Here is a 25,228-nt window from a genome sequence, read left to right on the forward strand (position 1 = left end):
CATTCTGACTGGTTCGCTCATGTCGAGGGAAGTCTTTGGCTTGTGTGACCTTCAGATAAAAGCAGAAAAATTCTGGATGGTTCATTTTCATTCAGCTTATACAGCTTGCAACCCTAATTATTTATCTGCAAACATCTGCTTCTGCTGAATGAGTGGCAGAAATGTAACCCTGCTCATGAATATCTCTGTTGAAAAAGACCAGACCACAGATTATAGTGTTATTAGACTTCAGTTTCTAGTGCAATACCATGACAAGTGTTACTGTCGCCAAACTTTGTGGGGTTGTTGCTCAGTTCGCACAGCAGACAGCATTTCAGAAAGTTGCACTCTTCTACACAGCCAAAATTCCTTGCATCATGAACTCAACTTCTCCCTAGGGAAGCTCACAGCTTTGGGAATTTGTCCCTTGTCCTCTTTCTGTTCCCTCGTTGTAACCTGTGATTAGTAGGAGAAAAGGGGCCTTTTACCAACAACTCAGTACTGAGTTCAGTGTTGATCAATACACTTCCAGATACTTCAAGCTTGCAAGAGGATGCTTATCAACCTTTCCTGCTGCGGTATTTCTAATCAGGCAGTACAGGTAGTCGAAAGTTCACATCTATAATTCACTATGTTCCTCTATTCGTTGATACGGTCTCTTGCTGCAGAATTCTAAAATCTTCCTAACCTTCCTTCCATTTATTAAAAGAACACTTGTCCATCTTTCTTTCCACTCTTAAGTTTCCAGTATTTTTCATGTCCTTCATGGATTGGACATCACAAATAAAATACACTTGTAAGGCTGCCCTCTGATTCAATCACATGCCAAGCCTTGTGCCATACCTTCAATCTCTAAAAAGATATATATAAATTTATCACAGTTCATTGTATCATCTTAAGCTTACACTTGCAGCTTCTGTGTCATGTAACTTAATAACACAGGGATATACCAAAATGCTGAAAGTTATGAAAATGCTGACACAGAAAGTAACTGGAAGGAATATTGTCCTGTTCTGCACATCTTCGAAAAGGTTGTGGTTTCTCTTTTTCACTGCTTTGGCAGGCACTCAGTGATTAAAAGGGTAATCCTTCCAGGAAGGGTGAGTAAATGGAAACTCCAGCTGTGAGGAAAAAGAAAGAAGACCATGTTTGATATTGCTACAGACCGTCGAGCAAAAATCACAAAGCAATCTGGTAGAGAGAGACAGAAGTCTTCTGTTTCTTTTTCTGAAAAATGTAACAGGCATTGACCCGATGTCCTTTATTGTTCCTTGAGATTTGGGCAGCCAGCTTGAGATAACCACGAACAAGAACCAAATTGTTCATTACAAATTTGCATAAAAACTTATTTTGGCTTTGCGTTATACACTACTCATACAAATAATGGAGCCAGTTTGGCTATGAGGAACTGCAATCCTGTCGACCTTGGAGGAATGTTCTCGCTTTTAGTCGAAATAAATGAAAACTGTATACAGATACTAGCAACAGTACCTTCTTTCAAATCAAGAGGGACAAAATAGATAAATCATTATCTGAACCTCGTGTGCTCTGTGCTGGAAGGTGGTGAACACCCCCTAAACAATGCTACGTCAGCTTCCATTAAAACGACAGAGAATTGAAACCACTGGAGACCACAAAAGATTGCATGCTTCTGATGGTGATGTTATTAAAAAGACAATAAAAAGTTCAAATTTAAAACCACCTGTAATGCAAAATACTAGAAAATATTGATTATGGCCATCATTTAATAATTGTTGTTTATAAAATATTTCCATAGTGTCTGTAATGTGGTTCTCAGTAATTAATTAGAAACACCATAAAAGCCTCCTCCTTCTTTCAATATTCAAACTGGCTTCAAATTACATATAGTGTGTTGCAAATGATTTCATCTGAAAACACATAGTGACTATGATGGAAAGTGGCAATGGGGACTCAGGAACATTGGATTCTGTTTCCAGCCCAGCAATGCTACTGGTCCTGTGCCTACAAGTAAATTACCAACCTTTTTTTGACCCAAAGTCTTCATTGAACATCTAACTCATAGTGATGTGGTGAGCATTAGTAAAATTGTAGTGTCTCGAGAGTCTCAGCTGGAGCTAAAAAAATGCAAAGCACTGCATATTTTCTTTCATATATTTCCAAAATATGTGAATTATTTTACTAAGGTGTTTTTTTTTTTTTTCCTGAGACTTCAAAGTGGGTGAGCGGAAGTAAGCGTATACGCTTGGGCCCAAAAGCTCAAAATACATCTCTTTACATCCATATTTTCTTAAATTGAGAGCGCGCTGATCCCAGGTATCATTACTGCCAATAATTCTCCGATAGGCTTATAAATTTACTGGGGGGGAAAGAGAGAGCTGCGTTAGTTACAGTTTCAGATCTGTCTGTGCTCATTGTGTTGGACTGCCACGGAGGAGAAAGGGGACTGTGCTGCTGATGAGGCAGGAAGTCAGCAGCAATTGCAACGATACTCTTCTAAATATCTGAACTATCAGTCACCAATGAAAGCAAACTGGTGCCTTGATGGTCCGGAAGAATCCCCTTACAGCTGTCAGAAACCAAATCATTAATAACAGAGGAATCAATTTCTGCCCCTCCTCTCTGCTCAATCAGCAACATTAGAGCAGAGAATCGGGGCAGGGAGAAGCCAATAGCTGAAACTCGATTCCTTAAGGTATAATTTAATGTCTTCTCTCAAGTTAAAGTGAACAGTAGCACGGAACAAATTGCTCAACAGGAGAGACTATATCAAACAGGAAGGAACAACAACGCGCAGAACAAAAGGGAAGGGGAAAGCTGGGAAAAGAAAAATTTATATAAATGAAAGGGGATATCTTGGCTGTAAAGGGCCAAGTACGATATTCCTTATCAGCTTTTCCAAAGTACAGCACTTTTTAAGCCATTAACTTTTGGGAATAAACAATGGTTTAACATTCTACTTAAATTAAATCAAAGTTAATCTGTGAAAGACAATTTTTGTAAAAAGATGATATAAAATTTAGTGTTATGCCTGACAGACAGCAAACCAGACTCTAGAAATGAATGTTCTGTGTGCACGTGTATTCAGTCCTTCCTAAATTACAAATGCTAAGAAATAAATAAGTACTTCTGGTAAAGACATGGATTTGTCACCCTAGGCCTGTTTAAGAAATACACAGTCTTGAAGACCGATCAGAAGGTTTTTTCCCTTGTGACACTTCAGTTTGGCAGTGTTAGCCTTCGATGCTTACTTCCACATTTCAGTAGTATTTCCTTCATGCTGCTCTTCAGGTGGCTTTCCTTTGAGGTGTTTGACCTGTGACTCCCCAGTTCCTATTGCCTCAGGAGCCCCTGGCTCGTTCCCATAAGACTTCGAGTGTGCTGTAGCGTACACCCAGCACATCTCAGAGCAACAGGTTGAGGGAGGAAAAACAGTCCTGGCAGCGGTGGGATTCGAACCCACGCCCCCGAAGAGACTGGAGCCTTAATCCAGCGCCTTAGACCGCTCGGCCACGCTACCTAGACACTGCCTGCATACAGTAATATTTTCTTCTGTAATAAGGAAAATAAGCTCGTAATGGTGAGACTTAATTTACCGGGGCAACATTCAAAGCCTTAATTTTTGTTTAGCCTAAGGCTTTGATGAGTCTTTTCATTACTCATTTGAGAACACGCAGCAAACGCACCCAGAGAGTCCTAATTCTCTGGTGCTGTTTAACTCCAGGAGTCTCCTCCACCTGTAGAAAAAATGGTGCCAATCCAGCAGGTAGCTCTTTGTGCCTGCTTTGCAGCCACTTTAGTAGAGACTAAGGCTGGGGAAAGAAGTGGAAAATCAGGTTCTGCATCTTCACTTTAAAAAGTGTTAATTAGCCACAAGCCTTAGTTTACTTGTAATTGTTACGGTATTAGAATCCCTATCAGCTGACTCTTCTTTTGCTCCTTCCCGGTCAACCTACTTCATTAGACATTCTCCTGATGTTTTCCCCAGTCTCTTCCAATCAATCTTCAAGTTCAATCATCGTAAGCCAGAAATGAGGCTGATTGCAGATGTTGATTCCAACAACCTTGGTCACAAAAATATGTCTTTTTTTTTTTTTTTTTTCTGCTAAAGAGTAATTGAAAGCATCTGGCAATGATTGGAAACTGGAGCAGATGGCTTGCTGTCCTGGAACCCAGGCTGCCAGAAGGGGGAACCTGCTGCTCATCCTTGAGAGAGACCCAGGAGGACAAACCCCATCTAAAAGTCGAAGAAAGGTGTAGGTCTTGATCTCCACGCTTTATTTTCTTTTATTTTGATACCACTTCAGCTGAGTTATACCCCATTTACAGACCTCCAGCTGAGAACAGAAACACGTTTGCGTTGCCATCCGGCACAGATCATTACAAAAAATAAAAATCAGTATTAAGACAATGGTCAGATTAACGAGGGGAGGAGGAACCCTCTCTGAGACCTTGTCAATGGCATGTGCTATGTGTTGCAGAGCGAGCTGGTGGCTTCTGCTTTGTCCTCCCATCAACACCGCTGACAGACCTGCACTTGATTAATGCTCCTTAGCTTTAAGGTTTAATTATTATTGACCAAAGACTTCAGAAACTTATTTCAAAGCTGCTGCATTTTAATTTACTGCTCACAGGACGAATGTTTGGGCTCATGCAGCTTTGAAAAGGAGCGTTTGGTTTTTTTTTTTTCCCATTTTACATTATAGGGAACCGTCCTGGTTTGAGGTGAAACAGCACCAATTTTCTGTTCAGTAATTTTACTTTTCAGCTAAACCTCTCCTGACTGCCTGCTCTCTCTGAAATCAACAGTGTGTTTTTCAGACAGTATTGGGTCCCGGAGAGATAAGGGTTGATGTTTATAGTGGGTACCAAGGGATGGTACGCAGAGAGGCTCCTGCTTACACTTACTGCTCTAACAGCCAAGGTCAGCTCACTTTCAGTGCGTACCACGTTGGAGGGTCTGAAGTGGAGAAGAGCAGTGGGGGTCACAACTGTGGGGTGGAGCGGACAGGACAGGTGACCCAAAACTGACCAACAGGGTATTCCATCCCATCTGCCCCATGCTCAGTATAAAAGCTGAGGGATCGAAGGGTCAGCCTCTTCCTTCAATGGCCGGTGTCCAGGGAGGACTCTGTTCATCTGTGTTGATCCTGATCTGTGTGTTCCTGACTCCAGATTCGGAATCCAGCACTCGTCAATAGCTGAGACCAGTCTGGGATTTTCCCAGATCGTCATTCTGGGAGCTTGGAATCAGAGAATCACCTGGGTTGGAAGGGACCTTTAAGATCATCTAGTCGAATCATCAACCTAACGCTGCCAAGCCCATCACTAAACCGTGTCCCTTAGCACCATGGCTACCCATCTTTTAAATAACTCCAGGGATGGACCCAACCACTTCCCCGGGCAGCCTGTTCCAATTCCTTTCTGTGAAGGAATTTTTCCTAATATGCATCCTAAGCCTCCCCTGGCACAACTTGAGGCTGTTCCCTCATGTCCTATCGCCTGTTACTTGGGAGAAGAGACCGACCCCCACCTCTCTACACCCCCCTTTCAGGTAGCTGTAGAGAGCGATAAGGTCTCCTCCCCTCAGCCTCCTTTTCTCCCGGCTGAACACCCCCAGCTCCCTCAGCCGCTCCTCATAAGACTTGAGCTCCAGACCCCTCACCAGCTTCGTTGCCCTTCTCTGGACACGCTCCAGCACCTCAATGTCTTTCCTGTAGTGAGCTTGATACGGCTGTGTAAATACTGTATATATTTCCTTATATTATTATTAATATTTCATTAAAGTAGCTTTGTTTCTTCCAAACCCGCCGCCTCTTTCCCTCTCTCCCCCACCTGCAGGGACCGAGGCCAGAGACCACCCTTTCGGCGGCCCCTCGGTGCCCAGCCCGGCCCAAATCTCCACAGGAGCCAGCGCCACCACAAACACACCGACACCGCCTGAGGGGCCATGATGTGCACATCGCGTCATTCCCGTGTGACGTCACCGCGCTACCGCATCACTGGAGAAGCGACGGAGAGCGCGGGACGGTAACATCACGGGCGGGCAACGGAAGAAGGGGCGGCTCCCCCCACCGGCACGCGCGTTCCTGCTCTCCACCGGGTGCCACCGCCCAACGAGCCCTCGTGACGACAGCGTGACGTCGCCGGGCCTACATTGCCCGGCAGGCCGGAGGGGAAGTGACGTCCGGCCATATCCGGGGAGCGCGCGGCAGTGCCCGGTGCGAGGTGCATTGCCGTTTGCAGCGCTTGTGGTGGGTCGCGGCCGGGCCGGGGCTGGGAGACGGCGGCGGCGGCCGGAGCTAAGGCGCTTCTCTCCCCGCAGGTGCGGCCATGGCGGACTCCACGCAGAACGGGCCCATGCAAGGCGGGGCCGGCGGCGGAGCCGTGGTAAGGAGCCCCCGGACGCGGCGAGGGGAGCAGGCCGCGGCGGCGGCCCGGCTGAGGGCGGGATGTGAGGGTCCTGGGCCGGCCGCCCTGCCTGGAGTGGCGATACGGGCCGGCTGCTCGCCCGGGCACCGGCAGTGGAAAGCGGTGCTTCTACTTTCGGGTTGGAAGTGTGCTGTTGCTGCGCTGCCGCTCCTCAGAGTATCTTGATCGGGACGAATTCCATGCGGCAGCAGCTATGTCTGTGGTTGTATCCTGCGAGTAAGCCAGTAGGTTATGATATGAAGACCCTTGCAGGTTACCCTGGTTAATTTCCGGTCACTTTCATAAAAAGGGTCTAGGAATGCAGAGGAAAAGAGCAGTCTTCAAAAACTAGTTCAAATTCAGAAAAAAAAAAAAACAAAACTAAACTAAAATTTGAGCTCTTCCAGGTGAAAGGAAGCTGGTGTTTGATTCTTAACTATGTAATAGCCAAAAAAAAAGTATGCTGTGTTTCATTAGGGCCCTTCTGGTGCAGGGACTGTATCTGGTGTGAAGAAAGCTGTGGTGAGGGAGAGCTCATCAACAGGAGAGGCGCTAGATTACTGTTAAAAGCTTTTTTCTTTTTTGAGGCCAAGAATACGTAGGCCAAAATGGTACCACTTTCCTTATGATGTAGTTATACTAACTTTACCTGACTCCTTCCTTTTTTCCCCCCTCCATAAGAAATGTGGAGATGCAGGCCCAGGTGTGTGAAGTGTATTCTAAAAGGATCCTTGAAGCAATACATGCAAAAGTCAGTCAGATCTAAAGACTTTGTATGATACGTTTTTGAAGCTGGCTGTTCATGAGGTTGGCTTATTTAGTAAAACTACCTCCATGTGAGATCTTACCTCTGTATTTCACTGTAATGTACAAAGGAGCCTTTTGATTCCGAGGCGCCCCAGCTATTTTTGATCTGGTTAGTAACATCAGTGAGTCAAGTTTCGTACAGAACAAAAACATGCTCTTTGCTTCAAGCTATAATTTGCTTCTACTCAAAGTTGGAGAGAGAGTTGCAATTTAATATAGAAGGGAAGAATGTTCATTGTATGCAATATTAAGATACCAACTTCTGTGGGGGTTGGGTTTTTTGTTTTCTCCTAATGTAGCAATTCCTCATGGCTAACAAATTGGATACAGCAATGTGGATTTCCCGCTTGTTCACGGTTTACTGCTCAGCTTTATTTGTCCTGCCTCTTCTAGGGTATGTATTATAATATTGTACAATAGCATTAAAATTTACAAAGTAACTATACTCCCTTTTCATAGAGTTGTTTTTCAAGTAAGGGTAGATTTCTATTATTCAGCTTATTTGGGTGCTTTTTGTCAAAACAGTTTACAGAGTTTTTAGATTGGTTTAAAGCACTTCTAGGTGTGTTTGGAAAATGTGTTGAGTAACTGAAGTGGGAAATGCACGTTTAATGTGTAGTTATGGAATAATACATTGAGTTCTTTTATCTTTGGCACTTAATGTAAGTCAGTGTTTCCAGTTTTTGTGTTGTATTTTGGTGCTTATGTATGATAATAGAAATACTTAAGGTATTGTGGGATTGTGATGCAATTCTCAAGGGTGGAAAACTTCTGAGCAGGGGCTTGGTTCATATGGTAACATCTCCTCTGATGATTTGCAGGTTGCATGAAGCAGCAAGCTTTTATCAGCGTGCCTTGCTGGCAAATGCTTTAACTAGTGCCCTCCGACTACACCAAAGGCTACCGCACTTTCAGCTGAGCAGGGCCTTTCTGGCCCAGGCTTTGCTGGAGGACAGCTGCCACTACCTGCTCTACTCTCTTATCTTTGTGAATTCCTACCCTGTTACAAGTATCCTTTACTTGTGTCAGCCCGGTAATGTTTTTAAATATCTTCAAAACTTCATTCTTTTCATCGCCTATGACTTGAAAAACTAGTTTAAACTAGAATATGTTTGCTATTCATAGAACATGCTCTATGTAAAATAGGAGAGGCTTATGTTGATTGATCCATATTCAAGTTAATCACCTCTACAACTAGTGCACTGCAGTCTCTGGCTACTTAGATTTTCTTTTCCTGAGACTTAGGTTCAGAGGCTTTTATCACCAGCCTCAAGTGATACTTTGAGAAGTTGGTAACTTCCATTTATTACTTGTACATGGTTTATATATGACTCCTCACTGTAACTAGGACACTTATCATGTAGGGAGACAATTATTCAGTAGTACCTTTTTCAGTGAAGTTTTTAAACAGATAAAGTCTGCAAAAAAAGACTTACTCCTGTGGCTTGTCAAAGGTAACATGTAAGAACTGACTTTTCTTTGTGCCACTTTGTATGTATGCTTAATATATTAAGAGTAGTATCTTACTCTTAAAATGTCTCTGGCAGAGGAATGTCTATGTTCTTGCTCTCTAAAATCTGAATGGCTGGCACCTGCATGTTCTTTGGTAAAGCAAGGCGTTTTGTAGTAACTCTTAATAAAAAGATATTATGACTGTATATTTGATAGACCTTAAGTAGTAACCTCATGTGTGTCTTTCATGCAGAAAGAACGCATTTTGGTAGAAATGCACTGGTGTGTAATGGTGTATGTTGTACTTTCACGTACCTGCATACACACACATTTTGAAGTTAATAAAAATGCATAGCGAAGAGGTGTAAGAAGCAAAGGAAGAGCTATAAGTATAGATGGTAGACACATACATGTCTTAATCCAGTGTAGGTCATTCCAGCCAACCTCTTGCAAAGAGCCATCACGCTGTGACTTGTGTTAGCATAACATCACAGAGAAATGTAGCACTTGTGCTGCCTATGATTTTCCTTATCACTTGCTTCAGTGAGTATTTTTCCAGTTCTGCTGTTCTCTTTGCTTCATGCTGCCACGTATACAAAGAAGGTTCTTGATGTAAGTATGGTATGCTGGATGATATGATTAATACTGTTGCTATTCTTGCTATTCTTATAAACAGATTTGAGTTGCAGCTATGGTTTCCTTTAGCTACACTAGGAGGAGTTAAGAGTGAAATTGTAGTATGGAATCTCAGCACAGAGAATCTGAGAAGTCTTTTTTGGGGTTGGATTCCCCCTGTCCCTTTCTATGTTGGAGTTGACATTAATTCTTTTTCTTCAAATGTTGCTCTTTGAAGGAAGCAAAAGCTGTGTAACAGTTAAGTTGAAATTTAAGACTCGTCTTTTCAAGCTAAACCATAGCCTGTGCAATTTAATGTCCTGTTTCAGTAGTAGCGAACTGCAGGGTGAGGCTAGCAAGCAAAGTATGTTCCTGTTGGACCTGCGGCTCAATGAACTGCCTTGTGCAGCTTAATGTAACTCCAACCTTGGTGCTCCTAGCTGGGCTATCTTGTTGCTATAGGTACTTCCTCCTAGTGGACAGAATAAGTCTTGTTAAACCTAAAATGGGTGGGGAATTGCAAGATCACATGTTTTTAATGGAACTCTATGTAATTATGGAGTTCCAAGCTTCTGGTAGTTTTCTTTGGGATACTAATTTCAATACTTTGAAAGCATCTGGTGTTGAAATTGCTGAAATGAGTTGTAAATAACTTAGTATTTTGATTTCTTTGTGCTAGAGAAGATAGGGGTAACTTGTATGTTTTCTGGCAACTTTTTTTTTCTTTTAAAGGCACGAAGTTCAAATAGCCTGCCCTTTCTAAGAAATCTTTTAGAGAAACTGAATGCTAATCAACAGAATATTCTAAAATTCATTGCTTGCAATGAAATTTTCCTGATGCCAGCTACAGTTTTTATGCTCTTCAGGTAAGAATTACCATAAATATTTTCAGAATTAGAAACTTTCTACACAGGATTACTTTTGCAATAGAGTTTTCTGTGGGTCGCAGATCTCCATTTGTATGGTTCTGGCTGACCAAGGTTTTAACTCAGAGTTTATGCGATTCCCAAACTTCTCAAGTTGGTGCATCATGACATCAAAAAGCATTCACTGTGATAAACCCAGCACCAAAAAAGCCTCCCCTTTCATGGCATGGGTGACATTTTTGGGTCAAATAAAAGTTTTTCAGGTCTGTAACTTGGCATTTTCCTACATTATTCAATGTTTAATTTTGGTCAGTGTAATAGAATATTAAGATCTTCAGCTTCACTGAAAATGAATTCTTGACTATTGGATTCCAGAAACGTAAGTGGCATGAAATTTCACTGTGTTAAAAGTGTGCAAGCAGGAGTAGGTTATGTCCTCTCCTGTGTTACTTCTGACCAGTGACCCTTGTCTCTTTAGATTCCATTTGGTTTTGCCTGCTGTGCAGCCCGTTGAAGTCATTTTAGGGATCTTGAGCATATGCATGTTGGAATCCTACTGAAGTCATATAGGCATAACGACCTGCCAGTCACTGAAGTTTGGGTCATCGCCTTTTAATATTTGGAGGTGGAATAATGTCCTTTGTTCTATACAAGTCATAGCATGTGACATAGCACAAGTGAGAGCATTTGTCTTGAGTGGTCTCACAGGCAGCAGAAGACAGGCTTTATCTTCTTGGAAGTTGACAGAATGCGTAATTTGTCTTTATCTTTTGATGTGTCAGCTGAACACTTCAATGCTTCAGCCCCGAAGGATTCCATTTCATTTAAGTCCATTTACCAACTGACAGATACACTCTGTATCCAGTATCTGAAACTTTAAAGTGAAACTTCTCTTTAGGAGAACTTGTTTTTCTGCACGCGCTCTCTCTATGGAGAATTTACTATGTGAAGTGTTGCTACTTGATATGTCAGCGAGTAGATACTGAAGCTTATAAAAGATCATGTATCTTACAAAACATTGTATAATGGTTAAATGCAGCTATTGTGAGAATTTGTTCTTTAAACTGTTCTAGCATATTAAATTGATTGTAAATACTGTACAGGTGCAAGATTTCCTTTTTTACCCCTCCTGTAGCTCACTTTCCTTTTCACTTTATATTTTTTCTTCTGAGTAAAGATATTGCTTATATTTGAGGGAGCTTTAGTTACTGGAACTGTCATGTTCAACTTCAAATAGAGCTTTTTAATATTGTGCTACATAAAGAAATTTCAGTCATCAAAAATAAACCTAGGGTATTTCTGTGTTTTGCTCTGTATGGTTTGTATACTGCCCTTTCACTAATTTACAGCACCGTCATGTGAAACAGCAGCTTTGTACAGTATCAAAACCTAATTTCAGTGTAACTGAAATAGTCGACTAGGAGCTTGGCATTACACCTCAATACATCTATAATAGTCTCCAGTGTGTTCTGGGAAGATACTAGAAAGATGGTCCAGATATTCAAAGTGCTACAGTTAGAGCTGAAAAAGCTTGCTGTAACTGGACCGTTTATGTCAGCCAATGTCTGTGGTTGACCAGCAAGCTGTTTCTTAATACTGAACAGGCGTCCACCATCACTTCTGTGATTCTTTGCCCACCATCAGAAATGAGGCATACAGAAAAACTTCATAAATATAAAATCATTACAAGAACAGCATTTCTTTAATGACTTAATTGAGCAGTTTTATTCTATAATGTAAGTTTCTGCTGTCCCAAGTGTCTGGTTATGTACGTTTTTGTCTGAACCAACGTGACCCCAGTCTAGCTTTTTTTGAGTCTAAGTAGTTTGCTTGCTTTTATTAGGAAAAGTCCTGTTTTGGGGGCTGTTTTTTGGTCAGTATTAAGCTCTGTTTCTCTATTCTTTTTCAGTGGGCAAGGGAGTCTGCTCCAGCCATTCATTTACTATAGATTTCTTACATTACGCTACTCCTCTCGGCGAAATCCATACTGTCGGTAAGCAATAAATTGATTTTGGAAGTTAATGTTTAACTACATAGTGTTTAGGCGTTCAGAAATTTTTTCATTGTAAAATGGAAGTGTAACTCACAATACTAAATCTGCAAATGGTAACTGTAGAATGTGGAATACACCTGGATACTAAAAAAAAAAAAGCTGGTTCAAGGTTACATTTATTTCATGTGACTGAACTTTTCCTTGAATGGGAACTTTCAGAATGTGCTTGCATAGTTAAAACTACGCTTTGGGAGAAGAAATTATTTTTAATTGTTCTGCAACCATTTTCCAGAAATATATCCTTATTTTTAGAATTCAGGTTTATCTGAGGCTAAGCCTATACATGAACAGGCACTTATGAACTTGCGTAATGTTGACAGAAAAAAAAATCTGTGGATGATCTTAAACATGGTCATTACCTCCTTTAGTTAAAATCATCAGTTAGGTTAATTATAATTAAAACAGAGCCTTATTGATTTTGTTTGAAAGTTGGTCAAGCCAATACTATTGCTTTAAACTTTGAAACCATCAATATTTCTGTGAGGATTTGCTCAGATCAGTGCTTTTTCAAAATTTTTCTTATGACAAGCATTGTGTAGCATAAGATTTTTGTGAACATACTTGCCAGTCTGACCGCTACTTGATTAGAAAATGGTTTGCTAAAGTACCAAGAAAGTGGCTTTGGCTGCCATGGTATGCAAAGACAGGTCTGAGAATCATACACTTTATTGCCTCTTATTCCCTGCTCTTTTGTAAGAAATCAATTGTTCTATCTTAGTAGACTTTTTTTAACAAAAAAAAAAAAAATCTCTGAAGGCACTTTATGACTTTGGTATCTGAAAATAATTTAAGTCGTGCAATGCTAAACCTCACTTTCAATATAATTAGTTTATCTGAGATGTTCTGCTGGCATTTATGTAGTTTTAACGGGAAACTAGTGTTGTGGGTTTTATTTCTCATGTCTGTCTTCTGATAGTTGCTTCTAGAAGGCAGGGTTCTTGCATTCTGGCAAGAATCAGCACAAACACACAATCACCTCCCAACTCCTTACACTATTTCTGATGAAGCATTATTCTTTTTTTTTTTATAGTGTGGTGGTGTTTTGCGTGTGTGTGGTTGTGGTTTTTTTTTTTTTTTGCTTGAAGGTGGAATTTTTCTGCTGTCTTTATATTCAGCTAGAAGCTGCTGAACTATAGTTGGTAAGGACAAGAATTATGACACTCATGCAAGATACTGAAACACTGAGTTGATTTAAAGAACTTGCTAAGTAGAGTGTGTGGAGGGTGTTGAGAGAGGAAGTGAATGAAAAAGAGATTTAGATGATACTTCTGATAAATGCTGTAGGATTTTAAAACTCTCTTTAAATCTGATTTTTCAGGACTCTCTTCACCGAGCTGAGGATTGTTGTTGAACACTTAATAATGAAACCCTCATGCCCTGTTTTTGTAAGAAGACTATGCCTCAGCAGCATTTCCTTTATAAGCAGATTGGCACCAACTGTTGCATAGCCAAATTTCAGGCACTTACGTTTTGTGAACATTATGAGCAGCTGGCACTTCTGCTGATGATTATAAATTCCTGGTTTTACACTGATCTCACTCCAGGCTGTATAAAAATGTGTATATGCTTTTCTTGGAGGTAATATGAAATTTAGCATATCAAAATTACTGTGCTGTATTGCTAATTGGTGAAAAAAAGTTGCTGCATTCTATCCAAAACACGTCCAGTCATAGAGAATTGTTGGGTTTTTTTTTTTTTTAAGGAATCAAGGATTGTTTGAGGTTGATTAAAACTTTTAAGTCTGTACTCAGTGGATTATGATAGTTTGAACTACAGCTACTGCAGGATGTCTCCAGTGGATAGCAGTTGGTACACACACCTATGCAGTACACTTTGGACAGTATTGTTCTGCTTATTAAATGTATCTGTAGAAGCATTTTGTCCAAATTACTAAGTGTAAAGATATGGCCCACTTTCAATTTAACAAGAGGGATTAAACTCTATCAAGCTGACATAGTTAACACCTTTTCTGAAGGAGAGACTATTTTTATTAATACAACTTAAAAAGAACTCTTTCAAGTTTCTACATTATGACATAGTTTTACATTATGTTGTTGGAAGAAATCTCAAGACTCTGAGCATGGAAAACCCTGTGCAGTTATCTTGTCATAACAAGATGTTTTACCAAGCCAGATTGCTGACCTGTAGGCTTTTCAGACAAAGATGCAGTGTCTAAACTTCTAACCATCTCTTAAGTGAACTAATCAATGTAAACGAAGTAACTTTTGCAGAATCATTGCAGATTTTTTCTTGTGTCCACACAAATGTGGAACCACAGTAATTCAAGCGTGTCAGCTTTTTAGAAAATTAATCTGTGGCTAGCTCTGTATAAATTGTTTTTCCAGTTTCTGAGACACTCATTGTGATGGGGAATTTGCTTAAAGGATTGCACCTGTTTAGGCAGCTTGTGAAACAAATGAGTGTAGGATTTCTTGGCATAAATCCATGTGACTGCTGATCTGAAGCCAGTGTCATGCCTACAGAAGTGAATATTCAATTGAGTGCTGATTATGCATTCACCCAGCAGCTAAATGGTAGGTCATGGAAAAAAAATATTATGTCTGAACACAACTTCTTTCCATAAATTCAAGGCAAAGTATTTGCCTAATCTTGTGTAATTAATGTACTGCATAAATTCTAACTGCATAAAATCAAATGGGTTTCATTGGACTTCTATAGCACTGTACTTAACTGTACTTCCTTGGTCAGAAATCTTATGTGAAACGTTTTCGGAAACAGTCCTGAAGCAAAGTATTTTCCTGTAACTATTGATTTATCTTATTTGTGATGTGGATATCATTCAGACTTTCCAGTTGTGTTAGTTTGTTAGATCAGAGCCATGTATTTATACACTTATTTCATTTTTTGCTCAACCTCTTGGTACTGATAAACGAGTTGGTAATTGAATATGATATTCTTTGACTACTTGTCTTGCTCTCTGAACATGATTAGCTATTTATAGAACTCTTGCACACTGCAGAAGCAACTGCATGCAGTAATGCTCTACAGCTGCTAAAGACTTAAATGAGATTCACTATATATATCTCCTGTAATTTGAGGGTTTTATAAAAACTAAAATTTCTACTGCAATAAAAGGAGTGTTAAATGTAATTTGCTAGGCTCTCTAAGCTTATTTTTTCTCTAACAGACCATACTGATGCTTGAACCTGGAAGTTGAGCAGAATGCTGTCCTGTGTGTATATGTGCATGTTCTTACATTCCCACTGCTGCTTCTGAATTCGGATGTAATGTCTTGTGCATTTCTAAAAGATTTTACAGGGAATTTTTACCTTATAAAGTGCAAAAATTTATAACCCTTTCCTTCAAAATTTAACCGAAGAATAAGCACTGCACCAACAATATCTAATCACAGCAGAAATCTAGACCTAATTATTGCCGTTTCAATTGTTCAGCACTGTTCTAGAGCCTTTTTCATATTACATGGTATATTTCATATTACATGGTATATTTGCCAAGTGGTGACATCAGACTCCGTTCAGGTCTTTGCACCACTGTGATCTAAAAATTAATTTGGTCATCTAAGTTGTTCCCCCATACTGGGAGTGGAAGGCAAACAAACACTTTTGTAATTAGTGTAAGCAAAATGCGTTACTTCTGAGCAAACTTTTTTTTGTCTAAGACTGCTCTTACAGGTGCAGTCTACTGTTCCTTTAATTGTATGCTGCTATTAAATTAGAGAAAACTCTAAATTGGATTTGATGTATTCTGAGGGATGCAAAGTCTTGAGATCCAACTCTATGAATGGATGAGGGAGATAACTGAAATCTCATTCACTTATTCTATTTAAGTAGAGAGTTGAAAGTGTAATAAAGTAGAGCTTATATGTGGATATGGAATTTCTTGTTAACTTTTTCTATTAAGACTTAAAAATGCATCAAGAGGAGGAATATCTTTCATAAAAGGGATTTGATTTGGCTAGTAGTATGTTCTTGGCTTTGCAAGGAGTTGCTTGACAAATGAGGCCTGGATTTTACTTGTGGCCTGGTAAAACTCACTTCTCTGTGCCAAGAAAACATGGAACAATGGGGTAAGAAAAACTTCCAAGCAAAAGAAGTAGGGCATCTGACCTGCACTCTTCATCAGCTTTGATTTCTACTGTAGCTGTCTAAATGATAACACTGAGTTCCCTAAATGCTGGCAAAAACATTCTGTCCTTGTGCTTGCTTCCTTACTGCAGTTTGTGACTGTTTCTATACTAATGATTTAAATTAAAAACATGAAATGCTGGTTGTGTCCTGATATAGCATGAGATTTTTCTGGTTAAAAACTGTATGTTTATGCTGCTGTGCTGCCAACAGCTAGCCGTGATGCAGAGCCTGTAACAGAAATCTGTAGTAGGGAAACTTTGCAACTGACCATAAAATGCCTGCCAACCCCAAATGTGAAGCAGAGAACTTCTTGTCCTGCTGAAAGGTTGTCTACCTAAGGTGGTAATTGTTTCCGCTGGTATAAATCACACCAGTCACTGCTTTTATCATCTTAGCTTTCATAAGTTAAAGTGCTGTTGCATAAATTCTGTGGGCAGACCTCACCCTTGTTGTGCACAAGCTTGCTGTAGAAGTGATGCTCCAGCATAAGACTTGTCTGTTCTCAGATGTGGATAAATAAAGCATCAGGGCCCACTGGGTCTGTTGGAGCAGCTGATGCCAGCTGGGATTTCTTGCACACAAAGTCATTCACTAGTGCATCCATCCTTTCCTTTATTGACTCTTATTTAATTTTCTACTTCTACTGTCATTTTTGTGCTGTCAGTTTCATGTTTTGCTCCCTTCTCTGATGGATGTTCAAGGGGAACAATATCTGTTAATATTTTAAGTTAAACATTTTAAGGATTTTTTTAAGTATAATTATGAGCCGCTATTTGTTTCAACCTTTTTTGAGCTGCTAACTATATATGTGATAGTGTCCTAACAAATAAGGTAGCTGGTTATCTTGTACAATCTGTGTTGGACCTTTTTATTGTTAGGCCTCGTATTGCAACATTTCCTGTACAGATTCTTATTAATTAATGAAGTACAGTTCTTGCCCATTTTACAAACAGGAACTGAGGCATGGAAGAAGAGACCACTTGCCTGAAGCGATGTAAAAGCTCTGGCAGAGCAGGAAATAGAAAAGAGTTGTACCATTGTCCAGGGGGAACTATGGTTTGTTTCTGCACCACACATGACTTCCTGGTCCCATTTCCAAAATGATACTAACTGCTGCTTAAACAGTTTCAAAAAGCATTGTACCTTATGGTGCTCAGATTAAGGGTAGCAAAGACCATTGAGCTAGAACAGCATGTTCTTTTAAAGCAGTGTCAAAGATGGATTCCTATGTACAAGAACTAGGTACGGCCCCTGGTATCATCATCATGCTGGTGAGGAAAAATAGCACAACAGAGTAAGATTGCAAGCACTTACATGCTAAATGTTAGTAGGATGTGCTGATCTGTTGTAATTATCTGTAATTTTTAATTGCTGCAGTGCAAGTATTTGTGGTTAAACTGTACACTGAAATTGGTTAGCGTATCTGTACTGTAACTTCTATTGTGCTATAATTTTCTTAGAATCACAGGAGGAGTCAGGCTTTGCTGTTTTAAATTGCCTTTTATGGATAGAACCTTAAGCAATCCTTTATTTCAAAGATGCATTATCAGTATGGATAATGTAATTGAATTTACTCTTAAACATGGCTGCAAAAATATCTTTTTCATAAAATGTCAGCATTACTTATTAACTTTTCTGCAGAAGCTAGCTGTGTGGTAATAGCAGATACTGTGCAGGTAAGGGGGCTTCATTGCTTAGTTCTGTGCCATCCAGATGGTACAAACTTCTAAAATGAATTGAAAAATTCATCTTTTACTTGTATTCAAGGACTGAGGCACAAAATGCTAATGTAAGGGCTCAGAGGGGAAATATAGTTCCCCTGCATATTTGAGAAAATGTGAAGCCCTTTCAAGAAAATCTAATAAACATAATAATCACAGGCTGCTGACACTAAGGAAAAAGCACCTCATTCGCTCGCTCTTTTATGCAGCGATTTACTGGTCCCTACTGATTTTCAAATTGGATCACTGCAGTAAATTATCCATGCCAGTACCTGTGAAAGAAAGCACTGGGATCCATATTTGTTTAGTGCTGTGCTTAAATCAGCAAGAATGATAAATTTGATGGTATGAAATTGGAAACATCAAGGGCTTTTCTCAGTGAAGGAGCAAGTATCTCCATTTGTAATTTATTGTGACCCCTTTTCACTGTATGTGCTTTGTATGTCAAATATTTATTTTGAAACAAATTAAATTTTCTGTATTGATACAGCTATGGTTTTGTTGATGTTCTTGAAATCAAATTGTATAGGGTTTCTTTTGTGGATTTAAAATATTACCAATGTTGTGTTGCAAAACAGCACTTGTTCAAATCTCCAAGTTTGAGTTACTGACCAACAGCTTTCCATGTTAAATGTTCTGGGTGTGTGTTGGGTGTTGTGGGGGTTTTTGTTTTTTTTTTTTTGTGTTTAAAGTAGTGCAGAATGCAGTGAGCTACTGCTACTTGCGTTTCCTAGAGAAAAACGAAGATCAAACTGTGTATCAAAACCAAAAAAAAGCTGATCCCTGTAAGTCACTGGAGGTATTCTGCTTTACATCTGGCATAGGTAACACCAAGCCCTATAGAAAAACAACTACCTATGTGCTCAGTTTACTACCATATTTTCAGTGCAAGTGTTAATAGAGAAAGTTAACTGTACACCTATCTTTTGGCAGGAGTCCTGTCCTTTAATGTTAACATAGGTTACTTTGTTACTGTGGTTACATCCCATGAACTAAACAAGTGCCACTGTTGAACTGGAAGCGAGTTGTAGTTAGTGCCTGATTACTTGGAAATTTCATCAGTATAATAATTTGTTTAGCAACTAGTGAGCAAAATCATAAACTAGTGTTGTTAATAATGTGACCCTGTGTTATCCCCCTCTTGTGGGCTAGGCTTAGCTCATTTGGGAGGGCATGTTAAATAGCTGACTGCTCTTTAACCCTGGGCTTTATCCTACCACAGCTGGCTACCACCATACAGCTGTGGATTTGCAGAAGCAGTAGTGTGGGCTGTATTCTGAGGAGCCATGAAAGACCTTGTTCTTAAAAGAAAGCAATGGTTGATTTCAATTCATGTCCCTTTATTCCGGTTTCCACGTGCCTGACCATGATGCCTTGCTTGTGAGGTGTTGCAGCAGTCCAGACTCCTGCCTGGGTGAGGAAACTTGAGGAACTTGAGAACAAGTGCAGATCATGGTATTATTTTCATTTGGTGTGTGTTCCTATGAATGTTCACTTAAGCACCTTTGCCAAGGTGCAAGAGCAAGAGGATGTTGGCTGAAGACGGTGCATCACTTGGTTGAGGTATTTCACAGGAAAATTAAGCTGAAAATCAGAAATTAAAAAGGTGCAGGGCAAGATTATCTGTAAGAGTTAAAGCAATGTCAACTATGGTTTTCACAAGGGCAGAAATGTAACAGAAGGAGAAAAAAAATGGGGAGAAAAATAACAAGAATGCAGAAGAGTTCAGCTCTGTGATAAAAAGAGGTATGGAAATCTTACTGGGTGCTCTTTTATTTACACAAACCTCAATTCACCATTCATGGTTTTATGCCATTGGTATCCTCTGGATAGTACTTAAATTTTCCAGCTGTAAATTATTTCTAATTTAGTCTCTATGAAAATACTATTGGAATAGCATGTTCAGATGCTGCCACATTGTACAAGAGCTGACAGGCTGATCTTGGTTTACTTAAAATGGAAAACAGCTGCAGTGAAATTGCGTGTTCTTGCCCATTATGTTTGAAGCTCCTGTAGTGGAAAAGTAAAGAAATAAACACTATGATCTATATTGCTTACTGGGCTTCTTGGCTGCTTTTTTTTTTTTTTAAGCTTTTCTCTGGCAATCTAGGGGAAGATATCCTATATGCAATTGCATGGAGTTTTGTTGTCATGTGTGTTTGCTTCTCTGTGCAAAGACACATATAGAACATGATATTTGTAATGTAGCTTTGTAGCATTTTTGGATTTATTTTTTTAATCTATAAAATCTGACCAAACAGTGTTTTGAGGTGACAGATGTTTGGCTATTACAAACCCTTTCACCTTTCTGCTATAGCAACTTCAGTTAGGTTCTGACTAAACCACAACAAAAAACATTGTGAATCCTTTCAGTGATAAAGGTTAAATCAAAGCCATTTTTAGCAAGTTTTTTTTGTAATGGCAGATGGAAATATGAAGTTGACTCTCTGAATTCTTATGTATCCGCTGGCATTTTATCAGTTGTATAACTATGATACAGAGAACTAATGAAACCTTAGAAACTAAAGTTATAGCATCAAGCATTAGTTCAGAGCGTGCATTTGGGTATCCTGTGGCTCTATTCACATTTTTAATTCTCTCAAATTTTTTAACATCGCTCTGGGGCAGAGGTAAGCAAGATGTTTTTTTTGCATCAATGTCTACGTGCTGTGGATTGATGTACGTATATTTACAGCAGCAGAGAAATGACTAAATAAACCACTTAATATCCTGAGGGGTTTTTGCCATTTGGATATGTTATACAGTTTGCTTTTGCTGATTAAAAAGCCTCTTTCTACCCTCTGCCAGCCTTCTCTCTGCAGAGTGTTACACAACTGTGAGGGAAATAGTTTTTTAAAACAGATTCTTGCACTGTATAGGTACCTCTAATATCCTGCCTTTATATGCTTGAAAAGTACTAGCCAAGCTTATTTCACATTCTTGTAATATTTTTTTTTTCCTCACAAGCAAAAGAACCAAGCTGCTTTAAGCTGGTCCTTGATTTGCTCAAGTAAGAGATTGTAGGACAGGTGAAGCAGCAGGAGACTAGACCTGACGATGCAGGAAGCTTCTCCCAGTCCTGTGCTCCTGTGCATCTCTGCATGTTACTGCAGAGAATGAGTAGTTGTTTCAGTATATTATGCGTTATGTACCTAGTATGTTTTTTAAGAATTTTAAACTAGCTTTCTGCTTTAGGATGAAGATAAGTGCTGCTAACTTTAAGAGTTCATTTTCCTTATTCAAAGGCTGGAAACTTTATTTGATGATATGATTTGGTCATTTGAAATGAAATGGGATTTTTTTCCATGTGCTAATTCTATTCCAAACCACTGACCTCTAGTGGCTGGTTTGCAACCACGAAGCAAAATATTTTATTAATTTAATGTGCTCCTCATGTGTCTATTGGCTACGGATTGGTCTTTTTTCCCTTTAAATTTCTCAGGAGAATAAAGTCTCTTCTCTTTGCAATTTATTGTACTTTAGCTTTGCAAGTGTCTATCTGCCTTATGTACTGGAAAGAAGATCGAAAGAAAATCAGACTTCTTTAAAGAAGTAACTGAAAGAAAAACAGACTTAAAAAAACCCCAGACTTTAAAGAACTAACTACTCACAAGCCCAAATGTTTGTTGTGATTGTTGGGAAGCCAAAAGACCCTATGATCTGTGACAGCATCCCATAATAAAAATCTTAAAACATTTATTGTCAAATCCTTGCAGTCATAAAGCACTAATTGTATTAGCAGAATCCTGATTCCTTTTTGCTTAGGATGTTGCTGCTTTACACTTGACATCTTTCCTATATGTGTGGGTGTGGGATTATTGATCCAGGAACAGTAATATTTTCATCCTTTTCCTGCATAACCATGCAGGAAAGCGCACATTTCTGGATATAAGTTGTATGAATCTTTCCCTTTTCCCTAATTTGATTGTAGCTGCGTATGTCCCAGTACAACTCCTATTGATTTTTGCTGAGATAGGCAAGTGACTCTCCATTTCCCAGTGGGAGACCGAATTCTTTAGAAGCTTAATGTCTCCCTTTAGTAAAACAGAGCATCGGGGAGCTAAAAGGAATGCCTGCATTGGCGTGTTAAATCAGAGCCATACTGTGGGTTTTGTTTTTTTAAGCGAATCCCCTGATTGTTCTCATTTTACCATGAAACCAAACTGGAATGTCTGCTGTAGGCTTGCTCCTAATGAGCTGTAGTCCCTGTCAGGGCTGCATTACTGCTAAGTTGTCCTGCGTGTACCAAGCGCACGTGGCAATGGAGGGCTTCCAAATCATGGAGACAACATGTGGTGCCCCAAAGTCTTCTGAGCACTAAAGGGCCAAATGATATCTCTGCCTCTGTGTCTGCTGTCGCTCTTCAGCCCTCAGTTTATCCTATCTCTCTCCTATCCTGATATTCCTTCCCTTCTTTACCTGCCCTATCTCCTGATGTTTTTGCTCTTACAAAACCCTTTCTCCCCAGCTTTATCCTACTCCCATTTCAACCAGTTCTGCAGTACTGACATGAGCTTAGCTTCCCAGAAGATCTGGTGTGTATCACCTGGGTTCCTGAGGAAAGGATGTGGCTGCCAGCCTGTGCTGAGAGAGGACTGTGAGCTGCTCCAGCAGCAGCAGGAGGTCACTGGCCACCTGGCTGCTGCTGGGGTCAAAAAGGGCTGGCTGAGTACTGCTGCATGCAGTTCAAGAAACTGAAGATGACTGCTGGTGTCCAGGTGAATGAACTGTGTGTGAATAACTGAAAACACTTATCCACATGCTGGAAATGAAAGCTATTTACTTCTAGTTTACGTTGATCTTTGATCTGGTGATCATAAAATAACTTTACAGACCGATGTGACTCGAAGTGGTGTTATACAGACTTCTGTAGGTTCACCATTTTGTGTTTCAGAAGAGTCATTTCCCTCATCCACCTGTCAGCCATGAAATATTTTCTCTTTTTCTGTTAATTGAAATATTTTACCTGAAAAACTCAAAAGGCTGTTTTGGATCACTGAACACTGTATGTATTCATACCTTTTTTTTAACTATCAGTATGTATTTGCTTGGTATTAACAATGTCTGTGTAGGATCATAGAAGGTACAAAAATCAAAACAGTCTTTTCCTTTTAAAAACTTTCCTATGCTGAATGAAAGACACACAAAGAAGGATGTTATGGGAATCCCAGAGAGTAATTTAAACTACATTAAGTCACTACCTCAGCTCTTGCTGCTGCTCTGGGTACATTGCAAGTCTCCCCCACTGCATGAACTTGAAATCTTTAATTTCAGATTAAAAAATACTAAAATTGGCTTTACACTACATCATTTTTCATATAAGGAACACAAATCCTTCACTATATATTAGCCTTTCCATATCACAGATTTCTTGCTCCGTAGTAACATCGGAGAATTTCATCATGATGTACTGCTGTAGATCGAGTAATCAATTAAACCTGAGGATGCAATTCCAACTATATTGAACAAAAATGTTACCACTCAATGAGAAATGAGATCTCACCTATTCGCTATGGCTATATGTAGTAGTCTTTGCCATAGGCAAAAAGTTGTTTAATACAGTTTGAATGTGCTGAAATATGTAAACAGTTCCCTATTGTTTAGGGTGTTTCTCCATTCATTGCTAGTGACTGACAGCTAATGGTTGTGATGCTGATAAATAAGGATTTGAGATTTTTGTCTTAGGATACTGCAGCTACATGCCATGAGGCATGGCAATTCATTATCAATTGCTTAATGTAGTTGGCTATCCCACACTGAATAGGCTGTTATTGATGCTCTTTTGCTTGTTCTTTGTCTACTTTCTCCAGTTTCAATATTTATCAATAGTAAGGCTCATGCAGAGCCCTTAATCATGTAAATCCTGGTTGACTGCCATGCTGGTGGTATCTATTAATCTGTCTATGCTATTCCAGCTTTATTTTCTTCCTGTTTCATATTTACCACAACAAAACCAGACAAGGCAAATTCAGTTATTCAGCTGGATAAAAGAAGATGAAGTAGCTTAGTAATTCCATTTGGTTTTGAACAGGAAATGATAAATGTAAAGAAAATATTTTTAGAAGTAATGCAAGAGTTAGCATCTCTTCTAGAGTATAGCAGAGATTCTTCAGAAATTACAAATGTTTCAACAGTTTCTATATTCATTCAAATATGTTTACGTAGGGAAAAAAAAGGGAACTCTGTTAACCTCACGTTTCTTGTTTTTTACTGTTAGGCTTTTGCCAAAATAACAAGCAGCCAGCAAAACATACACCAGCTGCATGTTAGACTCCAACTAAAATTGGTGAATTGACTCCACCTTTGCTACTTTACAACTTGGAGTTAATTTAGCATTTAACTCCATTGCTGTACATCTGGTACTTAATGATACAGCATCTGTTGCAGTGCTGATTCACCTGGTATGCCTGCGATTAGACTATTGGGAAGATGGGTGTTAATTATTTTATGCAAGTATTTTACTTCAATCTGTCTCCATTGGGCTTCTACGAAAACTTGTATTGGCCATGCTAATCACTAGCTGGCTGGTAAAGAAGTTATGTGCCAGCAAACCTTGTTCAAAATCTAATTGGGTGTGTTAAAGACAGGCACTGTAATAATTCTCCTCAGCGATCAAATGCTTTGTGGATTATCAGCTACATTAATTATCCAAATTCCCTGCCAAGCTAAGTTGTGGTGAGGTCCCATGTTCCTCACAGCCTGCAAATGAAGGCAAGGAAGCCAGAGACCGTTTGCCAGCCACCAAATACCGAAGCTATCCTGGAAAAAACTTAAAATTGCTAATTTTTTTATATATATATATAAAAGGACTTATTACACGCATGGTGCTGATCCAGGCTGTAGGTGGGAAGCGCAGGAGAAGGTGTTACGGCAGGGCCGGGATGGGCACGACGGGATGCTGCAACCCTCCGAATGCAGGATCACCCTGAAGAAATAGTTTTTTTAATGAGATTTATTAGATCAGCACTGACCCGGGAAGCGCGTTTTAGGGGAGACCTAAGGGTAGGGAAGAGCATTTCCACATAAAAAAAATATCCTCCCAACAGATTTGGGGATGACAGCGTTAACACCGTTACCCAGCTGAGGTGAGGCGAGGTTAGCTGACCCCCTGAGGCGAGGCGCGCGGCTCTGCGCAGGCGCGGATGCGTCAGCAGCAGCTCCTGAGGCGTCGCGCCGGCCCTGAGGTCCCTCCGTACATCCGGGTTCCGCGGCGCCGCCCTCCCGCCCACCGCCGCC

General features: G+C 39.9%; 1 protein-coding gene and 1 non-coding gene across 2 annotated transcripts; one reads left to right on the top strand and one right to left on the bottom strand.

Annotated features, from left to right (window-relative positions):
• Positions 1-3,396: 3,396 nt before the first annotated feature.
• On the bottom strand, positions 3,397-3,478 carry TRNAL-AAG (transfer RNA leucine (anticodon AAG)). The gene has a single exon. It is a non-coding gene; the product is annotated as a tRNA-Leu (tRNA).
• A 2,813-nt stretch (positions 3,479-6,291) lies between these two features.
• Positions 6,292-13,610, top strand: TMEM33 (transmembrane protein 33). Its single transcript, XM_074154797.1, has 7 exons — positions 6,292-6,348; positions 7,476-7,570; positions 7,998-8,185; positions 9,173-9,240; positions 9,976-10,109; positions 12,019-12,102; positions 13,481-13,610. Exons 1-7 carry the CDS (start codon positions 6,292-6,294, stop codon positions 13,608-13,610), a joined length of 756 nt encoding a protein of 251 aa, XP_074010898.1.
• The last annotated feature ends 11,618 nt before the right edge of the window (positions 13,611-25,228 follow it).

Source organism: Numenius arquata, chromosome 10 (genome assembly GCF_964106895.1).
Source record: "Numenius arquata chromosome 10, bNumArq3.hap1.1, whole genome shotgun sequence".
NCBI lineage: Eukaryota > Metazoa > Chordata > Aves > Charadriiformes > Scolopacidae > Numenius > Numenius arquata.